Source organism: Dermacentor variabilis, chromosome 5 (genome assembly GCF_050947875.1).
Source record: "Dermacentor variabilis isolate Ectoservices chromosome 5, ASM5094787v1, whole genome shotgun sequence".
NCBI classification, from domain to species: Eukaryota; Metazoa; Arthropoda; class Arachnida; order Ixodida; family Ixodidae; genus Dermacentor; species Dermacentor variabilis.
In genome coordinates this window covers 48,986,604-49,004,550 of record NC_134572.1, presented here as the reverse complement: position 1 = coordinate 49,004,550, position 17,947 = coordinate 48,986,604, and the positions used below count along the sequence as shown (strand labels likewise).

Sequence of the window (17,947 nt, the reverse complement as noted above, 5' to 3'; positions counted from 1 at the left end):
TAATCACATATTTCGCAACAACCGAATGTTAACTCTGGTTACTGTTTTCTATCTGCTAAACAAAGTTTCGTACGATATCAGAAGCGAGACGACGACAAAAGTTGTCGAAGCAATGCCAAAACAAAACGAGTGATGCAAGCTTTGTTTTTGGCTTCGCAGTGGAAACCTACATCACAACCTGTGATTTTTGCTTGTATGCTGTCATTCATGTTGTGTTTTTGATAGTCTGGTCATGTAGCAGTTTTATCTTTTATGCTACAACCTGTGATTGTTTTTCTTGTAATGGGCTCTTTGACATGTGAGTACAGCACAAAAGTCCTTCAATAGCTTTTCTTTTTTTAAACAACTTCCGACCTTTTATCATAACCATTTATTTAAAGCTTTTGGAAAGTAGTCACAGTAGCCATTATTTCTTGAAAAGCTTGTTTGCAACCAGGCTGTAAAGTTGTTACGTGGCTACTCATGCAGTTCTTTTAGTGACAATCAGTGATCTTGTGTTTAAAGTTGATCCTCTGTCTCTGATAGATCGCTGTCTTTTTGCTCTAGTCACTACAGGAGTGGTACCCTAACAGGAGTGGTACCCTATTAGATAGAAATAAATATTCCTGCTCTAAATATATGTATCCTTTTTCGTCTATTTGATTTGATATTCAATAGTTACTACTTGCATTCAATTTGTATTTGAAAAAGTTGATAATTGCCCACTTCTGATGTAGACGTAAATCTAAGGACATGAGCCGCTTTTATTTCTGTCAACATCACTATGCAGCCTTCATCAATCCATGAACTTTGTGCTCCGCTGCAGAACACCACCACAGCTGATGGGCCACCATGTTATGTCAATCAGATTAAAAAGAAAGAAAAGCTGCTTCTGGCAGAAAGCGAAATTCTTACTCCTCATGTGAATCACTTGAAGAGGCGGTCATTCCTTGAACAAAATGTCCCCATTCAATGAATTTCCACTAATTTAACTTCATGTTCTAAACACCTAGCAATGTATTTGCTTAGCACCTTTTAATTGTAACAGTCAATGCAAACATGTGAAGCGAAAATATGCACAAGTCATCAAAAATAACTATACATCTGCTACTGGTGTTTTTTAACTGTTATGGGAGTCTGCATGTCACGCGTCCAAATTCCAGTTTCTTGCCAAATCTTGGCAGGGCATGGTGCCCTCAGCTAAATTATGGACAATAATGATGAAGTCAAAAAGTTAATGACAAGTAATAAAATAACATAAAATATCTATTTTTAATACATGGATGGTGATGTACTTTCAGCCGAAATAAAGAGAACGGACTAGAATACACAGTGAAACAAGGTGTTCATCTAAGCAGTGTTTACAAAAATGCTACCACGTAATACGATCTTGGATTACCTGTAGGAACGAGTCTTGTACAACCATAGCAACCTCAAGGGGCTGCATATCGTTGACCAACGACCGAAGTATGTTCCAAAGAGTGCCAGCTTCATTGCTTGTCAGCTTCGAGCTAACGTAAAGAAGAAACTGCGTGACGCACTTAAAAAAAAAAATGCCACGTGCTTAACAGACATAGCCATAATGATAAGAGCAAATTTAAAGAAGGAGTTCAACTCATTTACTCTCCAGATTTATGACTCACCTTTGTCGATTCTCGACAGTTCGACAGATCCACGAGACAATGATTTCTCGTTTTTGAGGTATGTAGACAGGGGAGCGTAGTGCCAGTTGGACCAGATCGATGCTCCGGCTTACGCTATTATTCGTGAGCTCGTACAGCAACGCTAGTTTGGAACGAAGGAAAGCAGGTTAATGTGAACACACAGAGGTAAATAGTTGATTCTGTCGCCTTTACTTACTGTTTGCAAGAGCCATGATGCCTCCGACTTAGCTATGCAAACAAGCAGGATTATCAGGATGACGCGCCGATCCCGGCGGAGGACTCCAGATCAACTCTTCTGCAGTGAGGCACGCAAATGTACCTTTACACGGGAAAGTCCACACGGCAGAATCGACAATTTGTCAGTCACTCACGTCAATCAGCGCGCGTGGTCGGAAAGTTGCCGCATGTGACCGACGATCGAACATGTCGTTCTCCGGTTTGGTATTTTAGGAACGACACAACGTCGACAAGGTTGATGGCGATAACATATAGATCGGTTTGTCGCAGACGAGAAGTTAACCAAGCAGTAAACAGAAACACGTGGGCGCTTACCGGCGTAGCAGCCAGCACACGCCACAGACGCTGCGTCCTAGAGCTAGTTGCTACTTCATGCAACCAATACAAAGGTCGAATTTGTGTGAAAACAAGCGCCATCTAGTAGCAATTTAGCAAATTTGCTTTACATTTTTTCTGGCCTTCGAGATTAAGCCGCTACACATCCCGCAATCTCTCTTGGAAGTAGATTTACGAGGCCATAAAAAATGCATAACTTCGCCGCTTCTCCGTGCGCACTTTCAGCGATTCCTACGGCGAGAAATGGCAAATTCGAGATATCACCAATATCACACGGGCGCGCCCTGGGGCGACGATGATTGCATAAAACGGCGCATTGGGGCGCACCGGTGCGATTTGTCGAATTCGCCGTAAGTACACTCGAGGAGAGACGGTGCGGACGATTTCTGCGACTCCTTGTCGCGGCATCACTCTAGTGATGCCCCAACAAGGCACTCATCCACCGCGACTTGCTCCTCCCTCGCCCCTTTCATATAAAACAATAAAGAATGATGACCGTCAGGAAGGCGGTTCTATTCTCGGCTTCGTCCAAAATGGTCATTAAAATAATTTGTATCTCCGACCGCAAAAACTACATTTTGTCACCACTGAATCAAACCTCGGATCAAAAGATATATATAGCATGAATGACTAATGACTGTAGGCCTAACGCAACGTTTACATAAATTCCAGGCAGGATGAAATTGAACTTTTTCGTTGATTTCCTGCTAGGAACGCATTTGCAGAATGTGGTACGTGCAATCCAACATGCAGGGGTAGTATCTCCAATTAAGAAAGAAGTGCAAATTTCACACCATGAAGATTCCATGGAACATTTAATGATGTGCATTGTTTTACATATATACAGACAAATTTGCTTCAAGGAGCATTCGCACCCCTCAGGACCTTGCAGTGGCATTTGGTTTTGACTCATTTTCATTGTCATTACCATCAATGTTAAGATTTGGATACAACTTAGCCACCTTACCATCCCCATTTAATCGTCCAGCAAATTCAACATGTCTCCTTGCGTTCTCTGTGCTCACTTTGTTCCTCCACAAGTGCAGTAGAGAAGTCGAGCCCAGCATGTCTCCGTCTAGACCACTACTACGTGCCTTCTTCGCCAAAGGAGGTTTGCAGCTTCCTTCTTCCACTTTGTCCGCGTCCCCAAACTTTCCTTCCCGCCAGCTCAGGTCAACTTCTGACCATTTTCCTTCACCCTTTTCATCTTTTACAGACAGTCCCTTTTCAGTTGACTTTTTAACACCTGAAATGCCAGCCTTTTGATTATTTCCACTAGCATCACTCTCAGCTGGTTTCCTACACTCCAAGAGACAATCTAAGATAACATTATGTTCAGCTGTGACGCAGTGCATTCTAATGTAATTCTCCAACTCGTTCCACATGGTTCTATACTGCTCTTCACGCTTTGGCCCTTTACCCCGCATCCCAATAGTCGGCACAGGCAGAGCAGTACCCTTGCTCTCCATGCTAACAAGAAGGTAGATGACTTTCTTGCACTCAATGATCTCATCTGGTGTCAAGGTCTCCTTGGTTATTAAGGTGAGAAGAGGGTCCAACTGTGAAGCCATGTTGAAGATGGTTGTGTGGCTAATCACCATGGGCCAATACTGGGTAAGCCTTTGCAGCCTCTTCAGGGCACGCTGAATGGGCGGCTCCTGGCGATCATTTGGGCCTACGTTGAAGGGCACAAGCTTGTTATCCTTCATGAATTCTCCAAAGTCATTGATTCTGTAGTCGGTAACTCGCCCACCACAGCCCTCGCTAATTGAAGGTGGGTCTTCAAGTGTGGACCGACCAGTCCCCAATGTGTGAATGTATATCTCTCCACCATGACTGGCAAGCATGTGGGACATCACTTTGGAGCCCGACTTTCTCGGCATTTCAAGCATTACCGCGCGGCCACTGAGAAGAAAGTTTGTGAGGCATGACGATGGCCTGCTGTTAATATCGACGGGGGTAATCCTGAACGCTCCTGTGCAGTACTGCAACTCTACGCTATTTGAGCGTGGAGTGCACCATTTTAGAGTAACTGTTTCATATGTTTGTCCTTCTTTCACTGTGCTCACATGCACACCCTCCGTATTACTGAAGCCAGTCTTGAACAGCTCTGTGTGAGCAGCGGCTGGGTGCAGGAGCTCAACGTCGTAATTTGCAGACGAGTTTGCGTTCTGTTCTTCCTTCATGGGGATACCAGTGACAGTTGTGGAAGCCAGATTGTAGTGAATTTGAACCAGGTATCCCAGTTTCACGGCTAGATGCCTTCCCGATCGGCACCTGTGAACTTCACTGCTCAGCACGGATCCGACATCGCGCTTTGAGAAGCCGGCCATATCTATCTCCTTATTGACAGGGCAGGTAAGGAGCACCACCAGTTCGCACTTATGCACGGGCATGAGGCAATCTGTCCCAGACGCCAGTTTGTTGTGCTCTGTTAGTAGGTTGTAGAACCTCTCCTCGAGCGTTCGTATCTCGGCGTCCGTTTTCATCGACGTGATGCACACGATTCGACCTCTGTTGACCATCTTCCCAGCCGTTTCGGTAAGAGACGTGCGGCACTCGTGCTGCACTTCGCTACACTCGCACAGGGCTTCTATCGCGGCGGTGAGTCCGGTGATAATGTTGTAGTCCTTAGCAGCCCCAGTTTCCGAAGGCGCACCCACTTGGGCCATAACGGCCATCAGGTAGGACATACTCTGGTCTTCCTGCATCCACGAATTCAAATAGCGAGCCGAAGTGCCGCTGACGACGAATCTGATGAGTTTGCTTGTCGGGAAAATGTCCCACACGATACGACAGTACTCGAACGCTGCTTCGACGCTGCATGTCCAAAGCGATTTCGAGATGGGAGCCAGCGGGATGATGCCTGGCTGCCGCGTCTTCGTGAAGATGTCGAACTCGATGTGCTGTTGGCACGAGGTTAGAAAGTACGGGCTGTGATCGAGCACGAACACAGTCTTGTGGCAGACAGGAAACGTCATGATAGGTTTTCACAGCGCCCTAGATAGAAGAACAATGAATTGGAGGTTTCAGTTACTTGTCTTTACAGTATCACTTTTGTAGTACCGCATTAACCTCACACAGCATGCCCGCAGAACACCTATAATAAACGTGCATGCTTACTTTCATAAACTATTATTTTGTGCCATTTTGTTTAGGCTGCCATATTTGCCGTTTTAGGCAGCTTCTGCTCTTCTGGTCTTGCGCTCGTCTCGTATCGAGATGTCACCACAGGACACCTAAATGTCACGCACAATAATAAACTAAATTATTTCGATTGTATATTATTTTACAACAAAATATATAAATATGTATTCACGTAGCTTAATTTACTTGATAGTAGGCATTATTTGACCACTCTAAATGCCTTTTTGTATCCATTGCCGTATCCACACCAGAAGCCTGTAATATGGCTGACGATCAGTGGATGTGAGAGCTGTCAATTACCACTTCAAATTGCCGCATGAATTAGCCTACAGCGACCACATACCCGCGGTTTTATTTGTAGCGATTGTTTCCAGGCATCCGTGTGAACTATTTTACATAATGAGCACGGCGTCCCTGCCTAAGCCTTCAGGCGGGTGAGCGGACGACTTCGGATGTCATTCAGACTGGGCGTTGCTTAGTGCAGTAAAACACATGCGCACGTATATTTTAGACGAGATTTTCTTACCAAATTTCGTGTTTTACTTCCAGAACTGTGAAGATATACGCTGGTGCTGTTGTGACGGCAGAATGCGAAATAAAAGGAGATGTGACGATCGGTTTGTGCTTACGATCAATAGGAAACCGCGTATTACCTGGTTTGCAACGCATCGCGGTATTTCCCAACTAAACTCGCTTATTTACTGCAGGGAGCCGCACTATTGTTCATCCTGCGGCGCACATTATTGCTGAAGCTGGACCTATCATTATCGGAGACAACAACCTTATTGAAGAGCAGGTCTACATAGTCAACAGGTCTTGTACCTTGATTTCTTCGACAGTTTGTGCTGCACTTATTTTAGGTGCATATCACTTGTAGTTCTCAAATATAGCGTACGAGATACTGCTTATCTAGCCGTAAATACATAGTGTCGTTCAAATTCCTGTGTGCTCTTCGAGGTTGCATCTTACATGGATTAAGTGTACAAAATGCGGGGTGATGTTACAAAAGTCCGTTTGCCGTAGTTTCAGCTAGTTTCAGGTATTCAGCTGTGATTAGGATGCACTCTGGCATTGTGCGTAGAATCACAAAATAGCCGTGGTTGAAACGAGACATTTGGAGAGCACTAAGAAAAAAGAAAGAGAGGCAGCAAATATTTCTGTGGTAAAGCACTTCGAAACTTCTGCTGCTACACATCATGAAAGAGTGATGGGATGACTTATGAAGAAATGTTTTATTCATTTTGCTTACTTTCCACACTTCCATCGCAGGAGAAAAGAAGGGGATGCACCTGACTCGGAGAGCGTGATGACAATTGGGAACAACAATGTTTTTGAAGTTGGTAGTTGTATCCTTGTGTGTACTATAAAATTGAAATAGGGCAGTTGACATAAAGGGATCATGACAGCGATTATTGCGAATGATGACTTTTTTGCCTCTCTCTTTGATGAGTGATCTGTTGTTTAGTTTTGCAGAACATGTGAGCTTGAAGTGCAGTGAGTAGATGGTGCTAGTAGGATTTTGTAAAGGATCTTCTTTTTTGACAACACATGTTGTTTCTTTGACTGTTTATTGCCTATTGCCAGACTCTGAAGCACTTGCAATAGGAAACAATAATGTTCTCGAATCAAAAAGTGAGTAAGACACTTTCCTCATAAGACTTAATTCTTGTAAATGTTGCAGGTTGTTTATATGAGAGCTACATATGAAGAGGGATACAAAAGTAACGATAATTTTTATTACTGAGGTAGAAGGAAGTTTAATAGTTTTTCATAAAAATGCACTAAAGACGAAGATGAAAGGAACACATACGACAGGACTGGCATCATATGTGTTCCTTTTGTCTTCGTCTTTCGCTCGTTTTTATGAAAAATTGTCAAGGTGAACCAACTCGCCCAAAACAAGGTGTTGTTGCAAGAAATTTAATACCGGCAAGTGCCACTAGGAGTGCATGTTGCACTATCAGCTCCATTACTTGACAAACAGCATCCTTATGGGAAGTTTCGTCTACTCACTACATTGCTTTTTCGTAGCCTGTGTTGCCATCTGCGTCAGTTTTGCAATAGTCAATGTCAAATAACATGTGCATCCAGTTCTGTTCTCTCTTAGTAAATTTTTTAAATCAGTAAGCTTCATCGTTCTAAATTTGTATTGCAAGATCAGAGTGTCAGCCAACATTTTTATGTTGAATGCTTAAGTATTTGTGTGATGGCGTTTGAAGAACATTTTTTTGGAGCGTGAACAAGTGGCTTGTGCACTGTGAAAATGCTTGCGCCCACATGGCACTTGGTGTGCAGCACTTGCCGACAAAAAACGAGACGAAAATACCATCTTATTCTCTCTGTGCAACCCATATGGTACCTCTTGTGAACTCCAAAAGTGCAATGATAGCTTAAAGAAAAGCATTTCCGAGATGTAGAGGAGCCAAAGAAGAAAACAGTACAACTATTGAGGGGCATTGGCTTGTGCAGGAGTCTCTGAACAGTTTTGAACAATAGAGAAAACGGTACAAGTCCATTGTGTTTCGGGGAGAGTACTATAAATTTGTATATGTTTAAACATTGGGAATATATATATATATATATATATATATATATAGGGGTTTTCTTCAAAGTTCTCTGACTGTACTCTGACGAAGGCTGGTCCACCAGCCGAAAACGTTAAGTAAAAGAAGTCTCCCAAAAAGTTCGTCATCTCTTTCCTGCGTATATATATATATATATATATATATATATATATATATATATATATATATATATATATATATATATATATATATATATATATATATATTATATCGGGGATCGCGGACCTCCACCAGAATGTTACGTGTGGAAAGACACAGATTAAATAAGCTATATACAGGCTATGTACACTGGAGACAGATCGCCAGGCCGACATTCGCTCGCGCCAAGGGCACAGACCCACTTCGTCGTCGTTCTTGCGGCGGCTCGTCCTTTGAGCATCGCTTGATGATATCGTAATACTATATATATATATATATATATATACACACACACACACACACATGCATACATGCATACATATATATCGTATTATGTTTTATGGAAAACAGCACACCATATCATGAGCAGGGCTTCAATGACGAGTTTAAATATTTAACAACCTCAGCGACCGATTATGCTCCTGTACTTTGTCATACCGTTAATACATTTGTGAGATTTGCTTTTAACTGGTATAGGTCATGCGATGCCTAGTACTGGCTCTATGGCTGGCAACTGCAATGCTTATTGCTTCACATAGAGCTCACATGTAGTATTTGCATATCATTTTGCAGGAGAAGTTGTGACTTTCATTTACTGAATGCAGCACTTCTTCGTTAGCTGACTATGTACCTTTTTTATGGTTATATAGATTATATAGTGGTTGCTAGAGAATGGTGCTAATTTCTGCATTGTTGGTAGAACCTGTGCTTGCTTTGCTCCCACACTATATTATCTCCTTTAGAACAAAAGCCATTTTGTTCTGATCAAACTGTATTTCCAAGTTGACAAGAAAAAAGAAACATTGATCAGGAAGTACACTTTCATAACAGTGTCCTGGAAGGTTGTGTGTGTCGTGTGAAAATTGGTGAAAGATTTTCACTGGAGATAACTGGAGTTTTCTTTTTGGGCTGCCAAAATGCTGCTGCAAAATCAGTTCTGCAGAAGTCCACAAGGTGGAGGAAAGTACATGAAAGGGAAAAGTTGTCATCCACCTGAATTGCAGCATTAAGCTACAAAGGAAACACCATATGGGTTTCTTTCAGAAAGAAAGCCTCGCAGTTGAAGAAAAAGAACAAAATCCCAAACCAGGGTGAATTTTTCTTCAAGTGCGAGGCTTTCTTTTTGAGAAACACCTATGGTGTTTTCTTTGTAGCTTCATGCCAGAATTCAGGTGGATGACAATTTTTTTCCTTTCATGCTAACGTATTATGTAGGACTAATTGCACCAGGGTGTGTCGTTATCGCACAACATTGAATGTTGGTGGCATATGTTATATCACACCAGTGCTACCTTGTGCACCATCATTCTTTTTTGTCTGCATTGCATGCTGTACTGTAGGCTTTCAATGACAGAATGCTTTTTACTTTATGTCGGTCTTAGGCAAATTGGGAAGGTACACTGAACTGACCAGTGGTTGCGTCATCGGCGCCATGTGTGAAGTCACTACTCATGAGAAGCTGAAGGAAAATACAGTAATATATGGCCGTACGTGTGAAAGAAGAATCCAAAATGAAAAGCCAGCGGTGAGTAATGCATGGTGTTTTGCAATGGTGTTATCGGCACAAAAATACAGATAACTGTTCTTATTGATTTCTGTATGTGTAGTGTGGTAGGGAAGGCAGATTTAATTCATTGTCATGAAATATCAATTCATTTTTAGTGAACTTGGTAGCCAGTGTTGCAGCAATAAAAGGTCGATTTCATCTAGTGTAAGTATAAAGTATAAGTTACTCTTGCTAGTGTAAGTGTAAGTATAGTATAAGTACTCTTTTCGACAATATGATAGCATGTCATATTGTTTAATGTCCACATAATACATCTTTTCATCTTTTGCTATTTCTGAAGGCAAATGGTTGTTACATTCCAATACTAGCATAATTAATGCAATCTTTAACACATGTAATACATGTGTGCAAGATCGATGACAGATTTAATGGAGCTGCCAAGTTGGGATATTTGAATTAAAGTCACGATGATTTCTTGAAACAAATAGAGGAAGTCAGTGTCACTCACAGATCTTTAAGAAAAGTTATATAAACATTGCATACTTCCTGTAGGGCTTACATCAAGACACAGTGCTGATAATGATAGATTTTTGTTTTTCAGGCCTTCTGGCGTTACTTTCATGTATTGCCTAGACCTACAATTGCAGTTTTTAACTTACTGCAGTGGTCGAACTGCTGCACTAGTTGTGACTAATTGTGCCAAGAGCAATCCTCTGTGCCATCCTGCTCCAGAACAGCACTTTAGCAAAACATTGCTGAGCCTGTGCCACAGAAGCTTGAGAACGAAACCCTCATTCTTTTCATGCTGCCTCGCTATAGTAAAATTGAAACAAAAACCCAACGCATGCTATCATCGTCATTACTGAATTCATAGGAGTGGCTGATAGTCGATTCCATTGGTCCCCCATTTTATGCCCCATGTGCTGTTTTTTGCACATTGCATTTCTCTTCGGTGGAGCATGTAATGTACGGCCACTTTGTGGTTTTGTTTGTGCCATTTGTTTGGCAGTATTATATTCCTCATACTAGCGTGGCACGGAGCTTGCTCAAGGAATCAAAAAGAAGCCTCGGATAGTTTCTGGTCACACACTGTTTGATATAGATGTTAAGGGTGCACGTTAAAGCTAAAGAAACTCCTGGACGTCTTCAAGGTGACTTTAGTTTAGTTGCGCATGTCCTAGGGCATGGCATCCCTGACACGCCCTTTACACCATGGCTTTTTACTGCCTACCAAAATATATGCAAAGGGAGAGCCATTCTTTTAAAAGTAGCAAAGCTATTTTGGTAATTTTTATCCCACATATCTCATTGATGTACATGAAGCTGGTTACACTATTTTTATTGTCTATTTCAGTTAAAATTGAGACGAATGGTGTGTAGATATAGTGCATTCAACATTCTGCTGAAAGCACTTGTCACTGCACCTGATCAGCATTTTGCCTGTACCAAGATCTGTGCCAGAAAGTCAAATGGCTGTTCGACCACTGTTAATGCAATCTGTGAAATGAACCACTACACCCTGTCTCACCAACTCTGTGCAGTGCACTGAAGGATTGGGCTCATATCAACCAATAAAAGGGGAAGGGGGCTTGTCCACAGTGCCCTGCTAGTCCTTAACAAATCCTTGTATTCACTTGGTCATCAGAGGCACAAAATGGAGGAGCCTTTCTTTTGGCTGGATTTTATAGTTAACTAACATGAACCATAGCTTTCACTTCAATGCATGGAATTGGTAAGATGTAGTACAGTTTGCGGTAAGTCGGTATATTACAAGATCCAAATATTATTTGACTTCAAAGGGTGCTTTGAGGGCTAGCGAGCAGGATATCTAGAACTCTTGCCAAGTTTGAGGTGCAGCTCTTAAGCCCGGGATACATGGAGCAGAAAACCGATGTCCAGGCAACGAAATATGCCCGGCGGCGAACGCTCGTCCCTCGGCGTCCAAAAATTTGACTCCCGCCAGCTACCCGGTCCGGTCAAAAAAATGCCGCCTGGCGGAAATCGCCGTCGGAAGTGGCGGAAGTGCCTCGCGCAGTCACCAGGCGTCACGACGATTGATCTCCCTTTGACTTCCAGCATTTGGTTGGTTTTTGTGTATTTTTATTTTTCCATCGAAGAGTCAGTCACATGGCCGTGCTAAAGTGACGGAATGCGGGTGTTTGGGCTAGTTTGGCCGTGCACTTTCAGGCTCTCTGCACGTGAAAGGGGCACCGTTGATCATTAAAGCCAGATATTGAATGTTTAAGAGTACAAATTTGTGTAAAGTAATTTTTTAGTCTACAAACTTTAGTGAGGTGCTCACGAAACAGATAATTATAAGTGGGATGCAGTTTTCTTACCAACCCCATTGAAGGTTCCATGGCGCAAAATAGTGTGTGCATTGTACTGCTTTCCTTATTATTGTCTTTTTTGTGTGTGTGGTGCCGCCCATATGGGTTTCTCGTTTGCGATGCCCAAAGCTTTTCTTTTTTTTTTTTTCGCTGTCGGCACGCATACTCGCAAAGTTTGGTTTGTGCACCCCTGCTCTACTACAACCATAAGTCCCTTCCGCTGGAGTGCCTTGAGGGAAAAGAGCGACAACAAGCCGACCATGCCTGGTCTTCTGGCTGTTTGCATCTGTGAGGGCCCAGGCGGCGCACGGAATGCCTAGGGCATCCAAAACGAGAGCTGCTGACAAGCCCATTTCACGCCAAATACCGATAATTCTATCCTCCCTGGCTGCAGTACTAAATGCTTGTTGTTGGAGGCGGCTTTAACAGAGGAACTGAAACCACCATGTGTTTTTGCACAAAGTAAACTAAAGTCACTGTTGGAGAACCACAAAACCTTCTGCAACGTTTGCGCTCCATGGTATCACCTCTCAATGTAGCCAGACGGCAGAAAGCCAGCCTGCTAAAATGCTTACAGCTCAATGAAATATGCGGAAATCGTTTGTAAGCGCCTCTATGAAACTTTTTTCCAAGTTGTTTAGTCATTAACAACAAATAATACAATAAAAAGCGCATTTACTATTTTTTTTTCTTATCCAGAAACACATTCCTAGAGTCTGGCAACACTGACAAATGCGCGGTGGCATCCGCCTGCCTTTCGCTGAATGTAAGCGATGCCAACGAACCATCGGCATCGTCCCACCGCGTCTATATTTATGCAGGGCGAAGTTCGCCATGAAAGTACGCTGAATGTATCCCGGGCTTTACATGAGTGCATCCCTTACTCACATGCATACGGTGCTTCTGAATATGAGGGATTGGTTTATTATTTTTGTTTGTGCAGCCAGGTGTGTTCTGGCTACGCAAACAAAAATAATAAACCAATCCCTCATTTTTAGAAGCACTGTATGCATGTGAGTAAGGGATGCGCTTATGTAAGAGCTGCACTTCGAACTTGGCAGCGTAAATTCAAGAAAGAAAGTATATATATGTGTGTGTATTTGGCTGCTCTTGAATGCTTGGGTGCATGGCATGCAGTATCTTGAGGCGTTGTGAAAAGCTTTGAAGTTACAGGCATATTTAATGTCACGAATGGCACTGGAGGTGACCGTATCCACAAACGTGCTACCGAACAGAGCCTGAGGAGCAAGCAGCAACAGTCATAGTGGTGAGGACTGGGCAGGCACCAGGTGCATGGCATGCAAGCGTGAACAAATTAGTGCATTATTAAAACAATAGCATTCCCTCTTTTAGTATGAAGAGATCACTGGGCATACACGCAGCCAGGAAAATGGAACTGAAATGGTCAGCCCCAATGTGAGGGCCACACCTCGTCATGATCATAAAAAAGAAAAAGAAAGTGCTCCCCTTAAGCTAGTGAATACGGTAGATGTTAACATGAAATGCTTCTTTATAAGGATGCCACCAATGTGCACATATTATTGCACATCTCCACTCACATGATCTCCCTCATACACTAGTGTGCATTAAGGTATCAGTGCAGGATTGTTGTTATGAAAAATGTAGTCAAGTATACTGCTGCACATATTCTGTAGAATGGTTCTTATAAAGCAGCATGCCTTGATCATGGACATCTTCTAAATACAAATGCAGAAAGCCTTTTCTGCTGGACTTGTACCCCACTTGTCGTTGTTTGTGTTTGGATACAATCAACTGATTTCTTGTATGCCGATGCTTTACATAGGTTAGACGTTCATTTATTTAGGTTCTTTTTCTTCTATTGCTCCTTCATTCCTAGCGGCTATCTCACTGCATACAAAAAGCTGTAGGTGCTGCCTGTTCTCACTGAAGGTCACTCTTTGTTTTTGTCTTCAACAGCTTTGTGCGTGACATCTCAGACTGCATCACATATGCCCTACACTATGCCTCAAGGAGTACTGTCTGAACTTGCACTGTAGATCAGTTGATAGCATGGCAGGCTCCCTGCCACAGCTGTGCATTGAAGTCTTGGTTGGATCCTTGCTGCCAACAGAGAACAAAGCTTTTTTTCTGCTGAAACATTTTGTGAAAGAGGTGTTCCAGCTGCAAGTAGATTTCTAAGGATTCCAGTGGCTTGCATAGGATCGCCAATGACTTTCCTTTGATTCCCAGCGACGTTCTTTAGATTATAAATGGCTTCCATTGTATTTGAGATACCCCTTCAAAACCGCTCACAATGGAGTGAAGAAGCATTTCATGCTTGTTGTATGTGTTTATAGTACTTAGTCTCGTCAGAATAACTGTGCTCATACTTGCAGCCAGCATACAGCTAACACAGGGTAACTAGGCAGTTTGACAACAGGAGGCATTGTACTGTTCGTAGACAGTTTGTGGACAATTTGGAGCGCATCTTGAGCAAAATAGTGGGTCGGAGAGGCATGCAAGTACAGTTGGGCAGTGAGTGCAAGAAAAATGTTAGATTCCACGGTCTGTGGCTTCGCTGCGTGTATTTAGTGACCTCATGTAGTGCAAAACTGGTCGTATGGCTGGAGTTCCCCCAGTTTGCATAAAGTGCTCCCCGTTGAAGTACTGAAAAAAAAATTCTCGTAAGGGGCAAAGACAAGAAATTCGGAGCATGTATTTGCAACGGCGACGCTTTATGCGTGGCTGAAACGACCGCGCTTCGATACAGGGGGAAATAGACGTAGCTTAGTGAGGTTACGCTAGATAGGTACTGTGAGTGACATTATATTGGCTTTTACGACGACGACCTTGGTAAGATTTCGGAACATATGTCACCTTTGCTTCACTACACGCGCCAGTGTGCTGCAGCGAAGCTCGCTTGTCAGCGTCAACTCGCCGCCTATAACCCTCCTTTGCATGGTGTCGGGAAGTAGGACGTCAGGAGCGGGGGAGAGAAAGGTGATTGGCATAAAGTCGTGCTATAACGTGATTTACATGCGTGTGGTTCTGTCGGCTTCGAAAAACCCTTCACGGCAGGGAAAATTCGCTAGAACGTTCCTACAATGACAGGAACGGAAGAACACTGCAAAGTGGAGTCTGGAAGTTCTAAGCCGCACGCTGGTCAATATGCTTGTGAGGAGAGCTTCGGATTCGGATCTGACCGGGCTTGAATGTTGCACACATACTCGTTTAGACAGGGTCGAGTAGAAACTTGACACTTTTTCATAAATATTGGGACGGGCTCACGAAATCCTGTATGGTTGACGACATAAACATATAGTTGGCCCCTTTTTTGCACCTGAAAAGAACAAAACCAAGTTAGCGCTGGTTCGGAGCCACTATGAAGGAATAAACAATACGTCCTAGCATATGCTGGCAAAGTTAGACTGCGTAGTCATACGGCAAGCTCTTTATGATGATGTCTTCACATAGTGGTATATGTCGGTTTATTGAATAATAAGCGGCTGAGTAGAGGTATGGCAACAACCTCTGCGGCAACATGTTTATAACTTTGTTTTCGTTTACGTGCGCAGAATTTGCACATGTTAGGGGCCATTCAATTTGTTGAAGCTTTGCACGGTATGTTTCAGTTTCTACGTTTTCACTTGCCATCGGTTATTTTGCATCCAACGGCGCCGAAACTTTGCTTCGAATCAATCATGCTTCCGAATAATTTATGAATCTGGTCTTTATTCACATATTAATGTTCTTTCTCTTACTGCTATTTTTTCTGTTAAATTGAACTCTTTCTAAGCGCTTTTTTTTCTGACCGAACGTCGGGATTACGGAGTAAGCACGAGATATAATGAGGATGCGTTAATCCACAATTCTTATACGCAGTGTATACAAACACTTTTTACGCTCATTTAAAACGATTATTATTGCGTTGGTCTTTACTATTCATATGTTCGCTTTTTGTGTATAGACCCAGACGTTGCAGTTGGACTTCCTGACCAAAGTCCTGCCAAACTACCATTACTTCTGGAAACCGTCCAAGGGAGAGCAAGTTCTCCAGCAGTTGAAGAAGTAGAGAAGGAGCTTTATTCATGAGTTTCGGCTTTACTTGTTCTTTCTTCGGGGGGGAGGGGGGAGAGGTCGAGGAGTCGAGTGCTGGGTTCTGCTTCAAGAACGTCAGAACGAAATAAAATAACACATGATGGGTTTGTTTTGTGTCTTGTGTTCTGTATAGTGTCGTAAGCAGTGGGATACCGCCAAGTATCCTGCCCTCTGACAGCGACTGTCTTGGCTTTATTAGCAACTTATGTTATTATGGGACACTAATGGGAAATACAGTTGGCGTGAAAAGAGAGCTGTGTTAGTAAATCATCATAATGCAATTAAAAAAAACTTAACCATGAGAAGTTTCATATGACAGAAAAGACGCAGAAATGACGGACAGGTGGCGCCGCCGCCGTGAACTTTCCGCACCAGCTCGCCGTGATGTCACAGATTATGACGGCGTCTGTGCGGGCACATTTAGTTGTTTTTTATCGTTAAAGATGGACTACATTTTATTGTAAAGTAGCCAAACACTGCACTAAGCAACTTTTATGAACTTTAACAAAGCCAGAACGGGCCGAATACGAAAAAAAAAAATGCGCCGAAATCCGTGACGTCACACTGAGATACCGGCGTTGGTGTTTCAGCGCGAAATTCAGAAAACGGCACTTCGTCCTTCATTTTTTTCTTATAATTAACATATTACCGCAAAATTAACAAATAGTTTAGAAATAGTACTGTATCATTCTAAACTGATTTAGTATTGCTCTTGGATCCTGAGTTTCGTGCTTTCTTATCCTGACGCTCCGACCGCGCTCGTTGCAAGCCTAAGAGTGGTAGGTTTCTCTAACACTAACGAAGTAATGTACGAAAGATATGACTTAGTAGCTGACAGTATACTGGTTGTTACTGCTATATACTTGTCAAAGCAAGTTCAGCGGAATCTGTGTTATATTGCAAGAGTGCAAAAATCGTATGTTGGGGTACGCGCGTATATGGGTGTGGGGTAGTGTATATCTCGCTGCTATGTGCGTCGATCAGTGTCAGTCCTGCCGAACTGGGAGAAAAAGATAAACGGATCACGCCAGTGACACCAAAAATAACGATGACACTTATTATGCAGGTAATTTACATGTTGCCCAGTTTCTCTGCTAGGGTTCGTAGATTCTGGGGAGGCATGGTGCTGTGTCCCGAGGTCATGGAAAGTTACCATTCAATAAAGAGAAAAAAAAGTCGAGGGCTGCATCCATCGTCACTGTGCTTTACACACTTAACTGTTGCGATAACATCGTAATTATCGAATCCGCGAATAAACGGTCGTAATTTTCTCTTTCCCCTTTTCTTTGTTCCAATTAATATCAATTGCTAGCTTAAGAATTGACATACGCTCATAACTTAGGTTATTAAAGAGAACAACGGTCTTATTCGGACAGGATGCGGCCCACGGGCCACATCCGCTGGGGCACTCTACGGCGGTCATAATACATACTCGCCAACTTTATGATTGTGTCAAAAAAAAAGGCGTAGTTTCTCCCGAAAGGCGAAGCATCGATTGCGATAGCAGATACAGATAGCTATACGAAGTAAGGATAGTAGTTTTATCGGCAGTATATACTTGTAAACATTCGCTAAGTTAACAAGCATGGTTTCACGCGTGCACAGGTAAACATGAAGACATCATTAGATGACTGCGGAAACTCGCAGTCAATACGCTGGAGTGAGGAAGCGCGGCAGCAGCAGCGAGCGAATTGACCTTCGTGCTGCCTCTCGCTGCAACGCGAAGTTTGGAAATCACAGCGCATACGAAGCTTCCAGCACTCGGCGTACTTTGTCCACATCGCAGATCGCTTTCAAGATACTGCACCCGCGAGGCCTCGTCGTACGCAGCAGCCGCCGGAGTAGAACGCCTCCCCCCTTCTACAGCCACTACACCCCAATGCCGGGTGCGCGACGGAAGACGGCGCTCTTCCTCCGCGCTTTCCTCCCTTGAGCGCTCGAGATTGAGACGCGATCGTCGGGTGA

At 43.1% G+C, this 17,947-nt stretch overlaps 3 protein-coding genes across 4 annotated transcripts in view; 1 reads left to right on the top strand and 2 right to left on the bottom strand.

Moving 5' to 3' along the window:
* The window catches only part of LOC142582563 (unhealthy ribosome biogenesis protein 2 homolog), a 77,220-nt gene extending 74,982 nt beyond the window's left edge, over positions 1–2,238 (bottom strand). The window contains exons 1-4 of one of the 2 annotated variants that reach the window (XM_075692422.1): positions 2,015–2,238; positions 1,840–1,938; positions 1,623–1,764; positions 1,379–1,490 (exon numbers count right to left, since the gene is read on the bottom strand). In XM_075692422.1, the coding sequence (XP_075548537.1) occupies positions 1,379–1,490; positions 1,623–1,764; positions 1,840–1,855 (270 nt within the window). In that variant the 5' untranslated portion in view covers positions 1,856–1,938; positions 2,015–2,238. Of the gene's footprint in view, positions 1–1,378; positions 1,491–1,622; positions 1,765–1,839 lie in introns of both variants that reach the window. The other variant, XM_075692421.1, reaches the window with a different exon arrangement.
* Positions 2,239–3,012: 774 nt separating this feature from the next.
* On the bottom strand, positions 3,013–5,405 carry asun (integrator complex subunit 13 asun). The gene is made up of 2 exons (XM_075692423.1): positions 5,340–5,405; positions 3,013–5,216 (listed from the first exon to the last, which is right to left on the bottom strand). The coding sequence occupies exon 2, from the start codon at positions 5,195–5,197 to the stop codon at positions 3,095–3,097; it is 2,103 nt and encodes a 700-aa protein (XP_075548538.1). The 5' UTR covers positions 5,198–5,216; positions 5,340–5,405; the 3' UTR covers positions 3,013–3,094.
* Positions 5,406–5,602: 197 nt separating this feature from the next.
* Positions 5,603–16,089, top strand: DCTN6-p27 (dynactin subunit 6). The gene is made up of 7 exons (XM_075692426.1): positions 5,603–5,797; positions 5,913–5,980; positions 6,071–6,176; positions 6,633–6,709; positions 6,948–6,995; positions 9,469–9,611; positions 15,852–16,089. Exons 1-7 carry the CDS (start codon positions 5,763–5,765, stop codon positions 15,954–15,956), a joined length of 582 nt encoding a protein of 193 aa, XP_075548541.1. The 5' UTR covers positions 5,603–5,762; the 3' UTR covers positions 15,957–16,089.
* Positions 16,090–17,947: the final 1,858 nt, after the last annotated feature.